Genomic DNA, 13,107 nt, shown 5'->3' on the forward strand with positions numbered 1-13,107 from the left:
CTTCGGTCAGTTCGTCAACACTAGTCTAATGTTCCTTATATTCCACTTGCCCTTTCATTTAAGTGAATAGTTAATAGTTTGATGCAACATACCGAGTGTGTTGCTCACACACTTTGGCTCACGCAGAACAGTTGGAGTGACTTGGTGACTCGCCCAATCGGCCACGGTGGTAACACGATACAACGTCTCTACAGGAATATCAATCAAGAAGTCAGCCAAACCATACGAAACCATATACTGTAGGTCATTCGTTCCTACCCTATAAAACGACCCATAGTATCGTTTCATAAATTGCGCCCCAAGAGGTGGCAGAAAATACGACCCACAGGAGCATATCTTCGTTAACGTTGCATAACAGTCGCAGTTTGGTTAAGTTTAGGCACCAAAACTAGTAAAGTTAAGTTAAGAAGTGTGGCCAGGTTGGCTCAGTGGGTTGAGCAGGCACACATATACTGAGAGGTATATGTGCGACGCAGAGGTCTGGGGTTCAAGTCCAACCTGTGATAATTTCCTGCATGTCTTCCCCCCCACCTCTCTCTCTCTCTCTCTCCCCTTTCTCACCTAGCTGTCCTGTCAAATAAAGGTGGAAAAGCCCCCCAAATATAATAAAAAAACCCTCATTAATCCTAATTTGCTACAATTAAGATTGCATAGCTTTTTTGCCTAATTTTTTTGAGTCACATATTATTTTTTATATTAAAACCACAACAATGGTAACGTTTGCTACGTTAATTCACTTCCGGTTATGCATGTGCATGTACGTGTCGTAGCCACCTCAACATTTCCTTTATTATTTTCAAACGGGATACAAACCCCGGTCTCCTGAGGGTGAATGTCCTGTCGTTGTTTGGACTAACTACCTCCCTAACCTGACTCCTTATGCGTAATTTGGCGCTCATCTACTTCATCACCTTACGTCCTGCTTTGCTCCCATCATAGCTTCTACGGCTGATAGATGGTGCTGCAGCTATGAGCGTAAAGATGCGCCATAATTGCTGCTTGTACAAACGACTCATGTGGGTGTTTTTTAGGGGAGGACAGTTTCAAATCAATCAATATTCCTGGCATTGACAAGAGCATGTAGCCTAAAATATGTTGTAATTAGTCGCTCATTAGAAAATTAAACCACAACAAAGTCCTTTTTCTACACCACCTATAGTACCAGCTTTGTGTTGTCTTTTGTGATGGGTTCATTGTCTGTCATTGGCTTTTGGACAGTTGGGCATATACAACAATCAAGTTAAAGATGTCACCTTGTGCTTTGGACCAACTACTTTCTGACATTGTTTGTCAGTTTAAATATTATGTAACTGAACCAGCTATCATAACATGACACCACAGAGGGAAGAAGGGGATCCTTGAGCCAACATCAACACTGGATGTCAGTCATGGGAAGCCTGAAGCATTTCAAAATGAAACACATGTTAGTGTTTAAAGTGGGATGACTAACATTAACGAAACATGACAATCATGGCCTCTCAGTATATGTGCGCCTGCTCTACCCACTGAGCCAACCTGGCCACCACAAAATCCCTTTATCATTCCCTTAAAAACAGCCGCGCACATATTTTAAAGAGGCAGGACACTAATCCAAAGTACACAAATATACACTTCTGGCCAGTGTTGGCGAAGTTCACTTTCTACATGAACTAGTTCAAAGTGAACTAGTCCAAACAGGGCTCTGAGTCTGTCAGACGGTCTGAGATCTACCGTCTCAGCAGACCAATCACGTAATGCACAGCAGACTATTGTGCAGGTCAATTATTTTCTGAAATATTGTGACTTTATTCTTGTAATAGCCTATTATAACTTTATTTTTCTCAAAATATCACGACTCCTCCAAACCTCAGAGAACACAGATGGGATGAGTTATATTTTGAATGTGCACAAAGTTTTGAACATGAGCAGAAATCTTGCTCAAACACTTCTGAAATATTACAGTCCAGGGGTTTATTCATAAATTCAAATTAATTAATTAATTAATGTATCATTGAGGTGAATAATTGTCATATGCACATTTAAGGAAGTTACTTACTACTAAAGGAGAATAAGTAGTTAAACACAATACAGAAATGAAATGTGGACCCCCAGACCCCCCAAAACAAAGCCTTGGCCTTTGGGTTGACAGGCCATTTATGATTTGGCCAAATGTTGGTGCCGTCTAACTAACATCTACAAACTGGCCAGCTAAAATGAACATACACGGCTATTAACAAGTTGGGCAATGCAAACACTGTTTTGCACTGCATTCAGTTAATTTAAATGGGTCTGGGCTAAGCCCCGAACCTCATCATGTCCTAGAAACGCCCCTGAGTAAAACTAACATGTATTTTCTTTCTTAAATTGACGTTTTGACATTTTGATGGGCTTTGTGCTTCTAATTCCAGGCCTAGATGTAGACTTGGTTTGACTCTCGAGACACCTTACAGAGGGGTTCTTTTTATAAATCTGTATGAAAATATTCAGAATTCAAGCCTTCTCCTGTCTCCCGTATGTAAGCTAAAACTGTACATAACCATAATGGATTCAGATACTTACAGGACATATTTGTGTGTGTTCAGAGTCTGGTCTTTCCTTCTGTTGTTTTGTCCAGGAGAACAGTCGCCTATCATCAGAGATGGACTCCATTCACCCATGAGAGGTGAGTGTTTCTTTATGGAATCACGTTGCTTTTTGAACATTCAAAACTACGAGACTAGTCTGTCTCTCTCTCCCTCTTAAGGCGCTGACACACCAACCCAATTATCGGGCGTCAGACAGTCTGGCGAGGTCGGTGACTCGAGTCTGTTTGGTGTGTTTCGTGCGATGTTGATCTGAAATGAAGACAGATTCAGCAACTGTATGGCCTATTTCTCTCTTAAAATGTTTTCAGAAACACGTTTCAGTGAACTATTTTAGTACAATATGAGATCGTACTCTGAATGAGCCGCCATTATGGTCTGTTTTGAAATCTGGGAGAAGCCAGACCCACGTGACGCGTCACGAGATTGGGTTCACGAGAACGAGACGAGATTTCTTGTCGAGGTGAAAAGTTGTCTTGTGATGCGATGTGATGTCAGCGTGATGGAGCGTGGAATTACTACTGAAGATCCCCCTGCCACTTTTAAATCATTTGTGTGGCAACATTTTGGTTTTCCTGCGGAAATAATAAACGGCGAAAGAGTGACAGACAAGACGAACACAATATGTAAACATTGTAAGAAAAAAATGCCGTATACCGTGGCTAACACGAGCACTATGCAAAAACACTTACAGCACCACCACAGCTCTCTACTAACTACTGCACCCGCGACTAGTAGTAGTTAGTTAGTTAGTTAGTTAGTAGTAGTTAGTGGTACGGCATTTTTTTCTTACAATGTTTACATATTGTGTTTGTCTTGTCTGTCACTCTTTCGCCGTTTATTATTTCCGCAGGAAAACCAAAATGTTGCCACACAAATGATTTAAAAGTGGCAGGGGGATCTTTAATAGTAATTTCACGCTCCATCACGCTGACATCACATCGCCTCACGAGACAACTTTTCACCTCAAAGAGAAATCTTGTCACGTTTTAATCTTGCGAGATCTCGTACAACGAGATCACGTCACACACCTACCTCTTTGTATTTACCGTTAAGGTTTCCTTTAAGACACATTGTAGTGGTTTTCCTGCCACATTTCAGTTAGCTTTTCTTTTTTTTTCTGTCCAAAAAAATAAAAATAAAACATGCACACATTTAAAGGTGCCCTGCCACACAAAACCGTTTTTGCATTTTTTGAAATATGTTAGGTCCATATGTGTTTGAACTGCTACCCCCACTGTCAGCTCAAGACACTGAAAAGAAATAAGTGGAGAAATCAGGCCAATTACAAAAGCTGGTCAGTCTGACGTGGTGTTGCCTGAGCTCATTACTATTCATGAGCTCGCCCAGTTGGGCTGGGTTGCTGATAGCCAGGCTCTCATTGGCTAGCTGTTCAATCAGAGCAGCTTAGCTCATTGAATAGTAATGAGAAGTGGCACAAATCGAGCGGAGTCTTCCTGCAGGCTTTCTATACCAAGCTAGAATGGCTTGAAACAAGGTAACCCGAGCTACAGAGCCCATGGTAGACCTTCAGACATTACCACAAAGTCATGAAAGTAAGTGATTTGAGTTTGGTGTACAGTTTACTGTCCAATAAAGAAAGTTCTGTATGAATGAAGCACCACAATCTGTTTGAAGTCCTATAGTAAAAACGTTTGCGTCTTTTTGGATTTGTCTTGCATTAAGTTGGAGTCTCTTTCAACCAGACGTAACAAGATCTCATGGAGATTGAAGCAGAGACATTCAGTCCACATATAAGACAAAAATACGTCCTGCCAAAATTTGGTCTTTTGATCCGGACAGTGGTCCGGGGGAGGTTTCAGACCTGTAATTTTGGTTTGGATCAAACTAAAAAGTCGACGAGGTATGTGTGAAAACGCCCTGAGACTAAATGGTTAGACTTAACACACAGCCACTCCACACAGAAGTAATGACCTGACAACAGACAAGGGAACGCAGAGACTAGGACCCTGTTTACACGTACATGGTTATTTTTACAAACAGAGACATTTCCCTTCGTTTGTGCCCTTCGTTTACACGTAAACGGAGAATTCTCCTCTGAAACCGAGTCTTTCTAAAAACTCCGGCCAATGTCGAGATTTTGGAAATCTTCGTTTGCACGTTTGTTCGTAAACTGAGACAAACGGAGGTTTAGGCAGCCGAGAGAGAGAAAGAGGAAGTGATTGGTTGCTATTGTTGCTATTGTCGGGATTCTGATTGGCTAACGTGGGCTTGAGCTTCTCGTTACACCGCCACCTACAGGTCTGGCGTGCTCTTGGCTGCATTGACGGGATATATACACGGGTACATGTAAACAAAGACTTTTCTGAAAACGGAGATGTTGAAATGTCCGTTTATGAAAATAGCCGGCCACGTGTAAACGTAGCATAAATACAAGAGGTAACGAGCAAACAAGGGACAGGTGATACAACAGGTGAAAACACATCAGGGCGGGGAAGGACAATCACACAGGCGGGAAAACACAAGCCAGAAAGTAAAACAAGACAAGACTATGGAGAAAACAGACTACTACAAGAAACAGGAAACACTACCAACAGAAACTCACAACCGTGACAAGCAGTTTGCTAAAATATCATGTAATGTTTTCATTGCAATCAATATTCATTTGTAGAATAGCTTTTTTGCACACCTCTTTTGTCAATCAGGTGTGTAGGATATCATCAGAAGTAGCAGATCAAAAAGTTTAGAAAAAGTCCCGCGTAATGGTCAGTGTGCGGGACTTATGCAAAATAAGCATTGCAAACTTAAAAATCAAATACCTTTATTTCAAAGAGCAATGTCAACATGAATACTGCTACTTTCAAAAAATGGAAAAAAATAAAGTAAACTCTGTTGGACAACGCTGAGAAGAGATTTCTAGTAGCAAACAGAAACAGCCTAGTGTCTGCTTTAAATTACTCATCAGAGACTGCGCCTAACCCTTACCAAATGTGAAGGGCATAACCTATAGTTGACTTGTTTTTATTTAAGACATAAGTTTGAATGCTTACCAAATTCTTGTCATAAGTGATTCATCTTACCTAGAGTAACTTAAGCTTTACCTTGAATAACACAGTGGGTCTAGGAAAAGGACCAAGGCAACAAATACACGTCATTAGCAATATTTGGTAAACTACACTATTAAGACTATTGAAGGAACATTAAGACCTTTTTGATTACATGAGTAAGAACATTCAGCATACAAGCATCTTTGGCACATTTTTTGAAAAAAAATGCCTCGTGTTTTTCCTCTTAAAATAGTCCTGTGCGTTGGACTAAAATGTCCTCAAAAGTCAACTCAAAAGATGTACATGTGTAATCTGCAATGTAGTGTCTGCTGTCTGTAAACTTATACTTGCATAATAACATTTTGAACATATGCAGAATTGGCAACATTTAGAAAACAAACTTAAGAACATTTTGAAAATGTGCATTAAGGCCATTTTGAAATTAGTATAGTACAGTAGAACATTTTGACAATTTGCATCAATAAAAACATTTCGGGATGACACTGTAAGGTAGGCACCTGTGCCACTGCGAGCTAGACTTGCAGGTTACCTCTTACAATTGTCCTGTGAGGCAGGATTGTGTTTTTACCTCTTAAAATTGTCACTTGTCATGGTAAAAATTCAGAAAAATATGCTGAGCAGCTTTTCTCCTGCTGTTTTCATTTTGTTTGACCCACTGCAACACCTTAGGGGATCCTTTTCTCTCCCAACAAAAAGTGAATGAGACAAAGCAGAGTGAAGGATGAGAGCTGGGTGTTTCTGCGGGATAGCCGTCACTCACGTAACACTCAACTCCTCCTGTCAGAGAAACTAATTCAAGTTAAAATAATTACAGAATCAATTGCGAACACAATGTGGAGCTGTTATATATAATAATTAATAACAGTACAGCCATGACATTCATAGAATACCGTTAACGTTGCTTTGCCTAAAATAAAATAACGGTGTTAGAAGCTAGGCTAACAATAACAAGGTTAACGTTAGGTAGGCTACTCACCAGAGGTTTCCAGTTTCTCCGCGATGTGTTTAATCGCTTGCATTTTGCTGTCACGGTTGGAATATGCATGGGTCCTAATGTCATAAAGTTGGGGTTTCTCTTCCCATAATTCAATTAGCAATTCTTAGCGTTCCTGGGTCAAGAAGCCAGCCATTTCCAAACTTCCTAGAAAAAATTTTAATTCCAAATTCCAAGCGCTACTTCATATAGAAAACAAGGAAGAAAAAACATGAATTACAGTAACTTATTTATACTGCATTGAGTTTGTGTTTATTTATGAAAGGCGACAACGCAAATTAATAAAACACATGATTTCCCGTGGGTTTAAAAAGCCAGAATTAGCTAAAAGGCTATTTTTCATCTGTAGTCCCCTGCCTTCGATGTTAAAAAATACTTTTTTTAAATTACAAAGAAACAAAAAGACAACACAAGCAAAACAAACTTAGCACAAAGCATCACAAAAACAGAAAACAACAAAAGAAAGCAGTAAGCCTATACACTGTATCATAACTAAATTGGCATAGTGCTGTACTCCATTAGCAGAAGTATTATCATTTTTTATCATAAATGAGGAGTGACTGGGAAGAGAAGCAGAAAAACTGTTCCATAAAGCTGGACCTCTGTCCCTGATAGAAATGATATTACTCTATTTAAACAGGGATGTATTGACTCCCTCACTAACCGCCCACAAATTGTTAAACTTGGCCCCCACCTCTCCTCCATGCTGAGTCTCAGCACCGGCTCTCCATTACGAGTCCATTACACCTATGATTGCAACCCCTCAGCAAACAACCTGATACTGAACACTACAAAATCAACTTCAGGAAGCACAGAGTGGACCCTGGCCCACTCTACATCAACAGGGACCTTGTGGAAAGGGTTCAAATTCCTGGGGGTTCTTGGAGGACCCCCTCTGTCTGCAATCATTACTGTGATTGTTAACAAGCCACAGCAACTAAGTGAGAGTGCTCAGGAAAAACAGGCTGGGAGAAAAGTTGCTGGTGGCCTTCTACCGCTCCTCCGCCAAGAGTGTGCTGGCGTGCTGCATCTCAGTGAGGTTAACCGGCTGCTCAGCAGCAGACAGGGGAGCTCTTCAGAGGTTCATTAGTCTCACTTGCCAGACCTTACTCCAACGCACTGCTGAGTAAAGGCCTCTTTATGGTTGTGCATTGAATCGATACCATAGCTGGCAATCGGTCCCGGTCGGTTTACAATTATTTCCCAAAAGAATTTTCAATTCAATTTTATTTTATAGTATCAAATCATAACAAGTGTTATCTCAAGACACTTTACAGATAGAGTATGTCTAGACCACACTCTATCATTTACAAAGACCCAACAATTCCAGTAATTCCCCCAAGAGCAAGCATTCAGTGGGACAGTGGCGAGGAAAAACTTCGTTTTGGGGAGAAACCTGGGACAGACCCAGGCTCTTGGTAGGAGGTGTCTGACAGGACAGACCCAGGCTCTTGGTAGGAGGTGTCTGACAGGACAGACCCAGGCTCTTGGTAGGAGGTGTCTGATGGGACAGACCCAGGCTCTTGGTAGGAGGTGTCTGACAGGACAGACCCAGGCTCTTGGTAGGAGGTGTCTGACGGGACAGACCCAGGCTCTTGGTAGGAGGTGTCTGACGGGACAGACCCGGGCTCTTGGTTGGAGGTGTCTGATGGGACAGACCCAGGCTCTTGGTAGGAGGTGTCTGACAGGACAGACCCAGGCTCTTGGTAGGAGGTGTCTGACGGGACAGACCCAGGCTCTTGGTAGGAGGTGTCTGACGGGACAGACCCGGGCTCTTGGTTGGAGGTGTCTGATGGGACAGACCCAGGCTCTTGGTAGGAGGTGTCTGACAGGACAGACCCAGGCTCTTGGTAGGAGGTGTCTGATGGGACAGACCCAGGCTCTTGGTAGGAGGTGTCTGACGGGACAGACCCGGGCTCTTGGTAGGAGGTGTCTGACGGGAAAGACCCGGGCTCTTGGTAGGAGGTGTCTGATGGGACAGACCCAGGCTCTTGGTAGGAGGTGTCTGACGGTGCCGGTTGGGGGTGTGATGAACAGTGGCAATAATAGTCACAATAAAGATAATGGAACTATGACCAGAAATAGTAGTCATAGTAGTTCATGCTATGCAGGCCTGCCTTGCATGATCCAAATCTTGTTCAAAACTTGCCATTTTCAGCAAATAGCTTGCTAGCTCGAAGTTTGTTGTTTCCCCAAACCAACAGAGTTTTGCAAGGCGAGGGACATCCGGCGGCGATGTATGTTCCGGCAATAATCCAGTAAATTAATTGTCGTTGATTCAGACTAGAGGGTCATAAAGATTGCAAAGAAACTCATGGGCTGCCCTCTGCCCTCTCTGGTAGACATTTTGAGGCCCTGTGGCAGGTGCTACAGAGACAGCAAAGCACAGACCACCAGACCTGACAACAGTTTTTTTCCCTGAACCATAAGCATTGAATGACCCTTCCTGTGCAATGTGTTAACTTGGATCTTGTGCGTTAATTACATTCCTACTGATACTGGTTCTTTAGTTTCTGCTCAATTCCTCCATTCCCTACACTGACTTCCTCACTGGTTTCATCACCTTAGACTGTTTCCCCTCTTTTATCACCTAATGTATTATTTCAAAAGTAAAAATACTGAAACAAATTTTTTTCTGTGCTGATAATAATCACATGATTGCGAATGAGCCTGAGAGGTTTCAGTCATTAAAAACATCTTAAATTAAATGTTGGTCCAAGTGTGTGAAAAGAGAATGAATCCAATGTCAAACTGCTTTTTTTTTAAATGGTAGGAAATTTGCGATTCATGCAGACTTAGGTCAAAAAGTTATCAAAATAACACATTCACACACACCTTCGTACATAAATACATACATACATACATACAAACATACATTCACACATGCATACATACATACATACATACATACATACATACATACATACATACATACATTACATACATACATATATACATTACATACATAGGCAAGGCAAGGCAGCTTTATTTGTATAGCACATTTCAGCAACAGGGCAATTCAGAGTGCTTTACATAAAACATTACAGAGCAGTTAGAAAATGATTAAAAACAAATTAAAAACATTAAAAGACAAGAATTGAAAGTGCAGTATAAGAATTTAAAGAACTGAGAGATAAAATACACGAATAAAAGTTACAGTGCAGTATAAGAAATTAAAGTTGAGTCTTTAGTTTGTCATTTTTTAATGATCAGCACCACAATGGAAAATTCACCTCCACTGTCCAGACCGAGAAGCAGCAGTCTCAGCAGAGGAGAACTCAAATTCTGTGAAAAGAACAACAACAGGTTTGGGTGAATACCTGCCAATAGGTGACTCAGTGACTCCGTACGGACAAATAGTCTGATTCCCTGAAACTGGCAGGAAACGTATCGACCACACAAACGTGCTTGTCTTGATGTAATGTCTGAAACACCAGCGCAAATGTTTATTTTTGTATTTGACCCTGGTTGCTTGTCTTCAATAATGTACACAGATATTGGTGAAAACTGAATCTCAGTATTTATCTTATCAGAGTATCTCTATTGGAGCTAAAACAAAGAGGCAAATTGCTTTGGCAAGAAATGAAACTAAAAAACAAGTGTCTGTGTTGCTGCACAGCATACCAAGTTCTTCAACAAATGATGATTTAGGTCCTGTTCATGAACTTGACACGACTCAAGCTGTTTTACATATTGCTCCCTGGTGAAATTCGTCTTTTCTTCTCTGAGCACCAGGTCTTTCTGAGCAGTCCTGCTGCTTCTATGGAACAGGACGTCTTGTTTTTCATTGGCTTAAAGCATTTCAACACTGAAGAACTGTGCTACGAAATGTGATTACTTTATTAAGCTTTTACAAGAGAAACACAAGGCCAAGTTTGTTGATAAAAATTTATTTTATTCGCTTTTTTTCTGGCATTAAATGTGATGTTTTGATTTTTATTCATGTCTCAAGTTTTATAAATCATGGTAATAAACTTGTGTCAAGTTATATTGGAAATGTTTAAATCTTGCAAGAACAAGATTTATGTTAAGCATATAGTAAACATGTTGATGCAGTGAGGCAGATGTATCCCCCAAGTCATGAATAAGAAGCAATATGGTTATTAACAACATAACTACATCCTCATTAACATCCCATTGGCCTCTGAAACAAAGCAAATTACTAGAAATCCAGCCTTGGAACATACTCAACAGTATGTTGTTTGCTTCACTCCATAACAGCAATTACCAGAAGCCCTTCACCTTCGCTGATTAGACATCACGGCTAGGCAAAAGAGCCACTGCTAGTTCTGAGCAACACAGTCTCACTTCCAGTGTTCCAGTAGGATTTTAAAAGAACTTTTAGAGCTAATGTTAGATGGTAGCATGGCTAGTGAATGGTAGGCAACATTTGCATTAACATGAACTAGCTCAAGTTGCTTAATGGCAGATAAACTGGATAACAGCTTGGTAAAAAATAATGCATATTAACAATTCAAGTTTAATTCACCTTCACTGTGTAGAGAGCTCTAGAGGTCCTTCTGACATAAGAGAGAAAATGGCAGAGTGTGCAACAGTCCTGGGCTGTTGTTGATCCTGTTCCCATTTGGCAAGGCTTTACATTTTGAACAAAACATAACTTCTTTCATTCCTTTGACCATGACTGAGTTAGGTACACCGCTTAAAATTAAAAATATTCTACAAGATTCACATATGTTTGAAAGAGAAATATAAATGATTGGTGAAGAATGCATTAAATGCATATTTTTAAATTGAACAACCCACCATTTCCCTTTTTTTCAGTGAGTAAATATACTTTATTACATCCCAACACTGGCCACAGGGCATACATCCCACAGACATTACTTATTAATAGGATACATATATTGTTGTTTGTTCATTTCCCATCTATACAAGTGATCCTCTTGATGCCTTGGTCCCTTTAGCCTCTCATAGTCGACCTTTTGTCAAGAATCTCGCTGTTATCTTTGATAGTTCGTTCAAATTAGATAAGCAAATTAGTCTAGTAGTCAAATCCATCTTTTTCCAGTTGAGACTGTTGGCAAAGGTGAAGGCCTATCTTTCTCCTTAAGACTTAAGAAAGTTATTCATGCTTTTATTACGTCTCGGTTAGACTACTGCAACTCTTTATACTTGGGGGTCGATCAGTCATTACTAAATCAGCTCCAGTTAGTACAGAATACAGCTGCTCGCCTTTTAACTGGTACAAGAAAACGGGAACATATTACACCTGTCACTACACCTTGGCCTCTCTTCATTGGCTTCCTGTACGTTTTCAGGATCGATTTTAAGATCTTATTGCTTGCTGTCCTGTCTCCCAAAAGGTGGAATGAGCTCCCTATTGACATAAGGACGGCCGAAAGCCTACACATCTTCCGCCAAAGGCTAAAAACACATCTCCTCCGAGTACACCTCGGATAAACATAAAAAGAAATTAAAAAATATATATTTCTTGAAGCTGCACTTTCATCTCTTTGTAGCTTTGCTCATTTAAAGCTAATGTACTTGCACTTACTACTTGTTGTCTGGAGTTTGCACCTTCAGGGTTGAAAGCACTTAATTTGAAGTTGTTTTGGATAAAAGCCTCAGCTAAATGACATGTATTGTAATGTAATAATTGGCCCCTTTTTATCTAGCTAAACTTTTACATCGCTACACAGCAGAACACTGAGGTCAACCAACCACTAGCTTTTGGATGTCCCAAAAGCTTGGCTAAAAAGTAGAGGGGAACGAGCTTTTGCGGTGGGTGCTCCCATCCTCTGGAATAGCCTTCCATATTCAAGAGGGCACAGACTATACTCTTAAGTCCTTGCTAAAGACACACTTTTTTACTCTGGCCTTTGGTCCTGAGTGTGAGTGTCAAATGTCTTTTAATGTGTTGTGTTGTTTCATGTGTTTTGTAAAAGGATTGTTTTGAATTTGATATTCTGTCTTGTTCAACACAGCGGTCGACCACAGTTGTTTAAATGTGCTATATCAGTGTTTCTCTAATGGGGGTTCGTGTATCTGAAGTCTCTTTTATATAGACCTTAGGGGTCCCTTAATGCTGTATCTGAAGTATCTTTTATATAGACCTTAGTGGGCCCCTAATACTGTATCTGAAGTCTCTTTTATATAGGCCTCAGTGGTCCCCTAATACTGTATCTGAAGTCTCTTTTATATAGGCCTCAGTGGTCCCCTAATACTGTATCTGAAGTCTCTTTTATATAGACCTTAGTGGTCCCACAATGAGCTTTCCTTAGGATGTGCCATTTCTGAGTCTGTAGCTATTGAGGAGGAGAGAGGGGGGGGCAAGGTGGAGGGTGGGGGTGTGGTCTTGACCAACAGCCACTTTGCTCGTTTGAAAGCCATGATGTCTCTCTCTCTCTCTCATGGATGGGCTAAATTCTCTGGGCGGGCAAAGCAGAGAAAGGGGAGGTAACCTTTCCCCTTATGACCTCATAAGGAGAAGATTCCTGATTGGTCCATCAGAGCTTTCATTTTCTCAAAGGCAGAGCAGGATATCCAGGGCTCGGTTTACACC

General features: G+C 40.8%; 1 protein-coding gene across 1 annotated transcript in view; it reads left to right on the top strand.

Moving 5' to 3' along the window:
• The window catches only part of raly (RALY heterogeneous nuclear ribonucleoprotein), a 152,375-nt gene extending 149,728 nt beyond the window's left edge, over positions 1–2,647 (top strand). Inside the window, exon 9 of the mRNA XM_028576498.1 lies at positions 2,594–2,647. Within this exon, the coding sequence (XP_028432299.1) occupies positions 2,594–2,638 (45 nt within the window). The 3' untranslated portion in view covers positions 2,639–2,647. The remainder of the gene's footprint in view (positions 1–2,593) is intronic.
• The last annotated feature ends 10,460 nt before the right edge of the window (positions 2,648–13,107 follow it).

The sequence above is a fragment of the Perca flavescens genome, chromosome 4 (genome assembly GCF_004354835.1).
Source record: "Perca flavescens isolate YP-PL-M2 chromosome 4, PFLA_1.0, whole genome shotgun sequence".
NCBI classification, from domain to species: domain Eukaryota; kingdom Metazoa; phylum Chordata; class Actinopteri; order Perciformes; family Percidae; genus Perca; species Perca flavescens.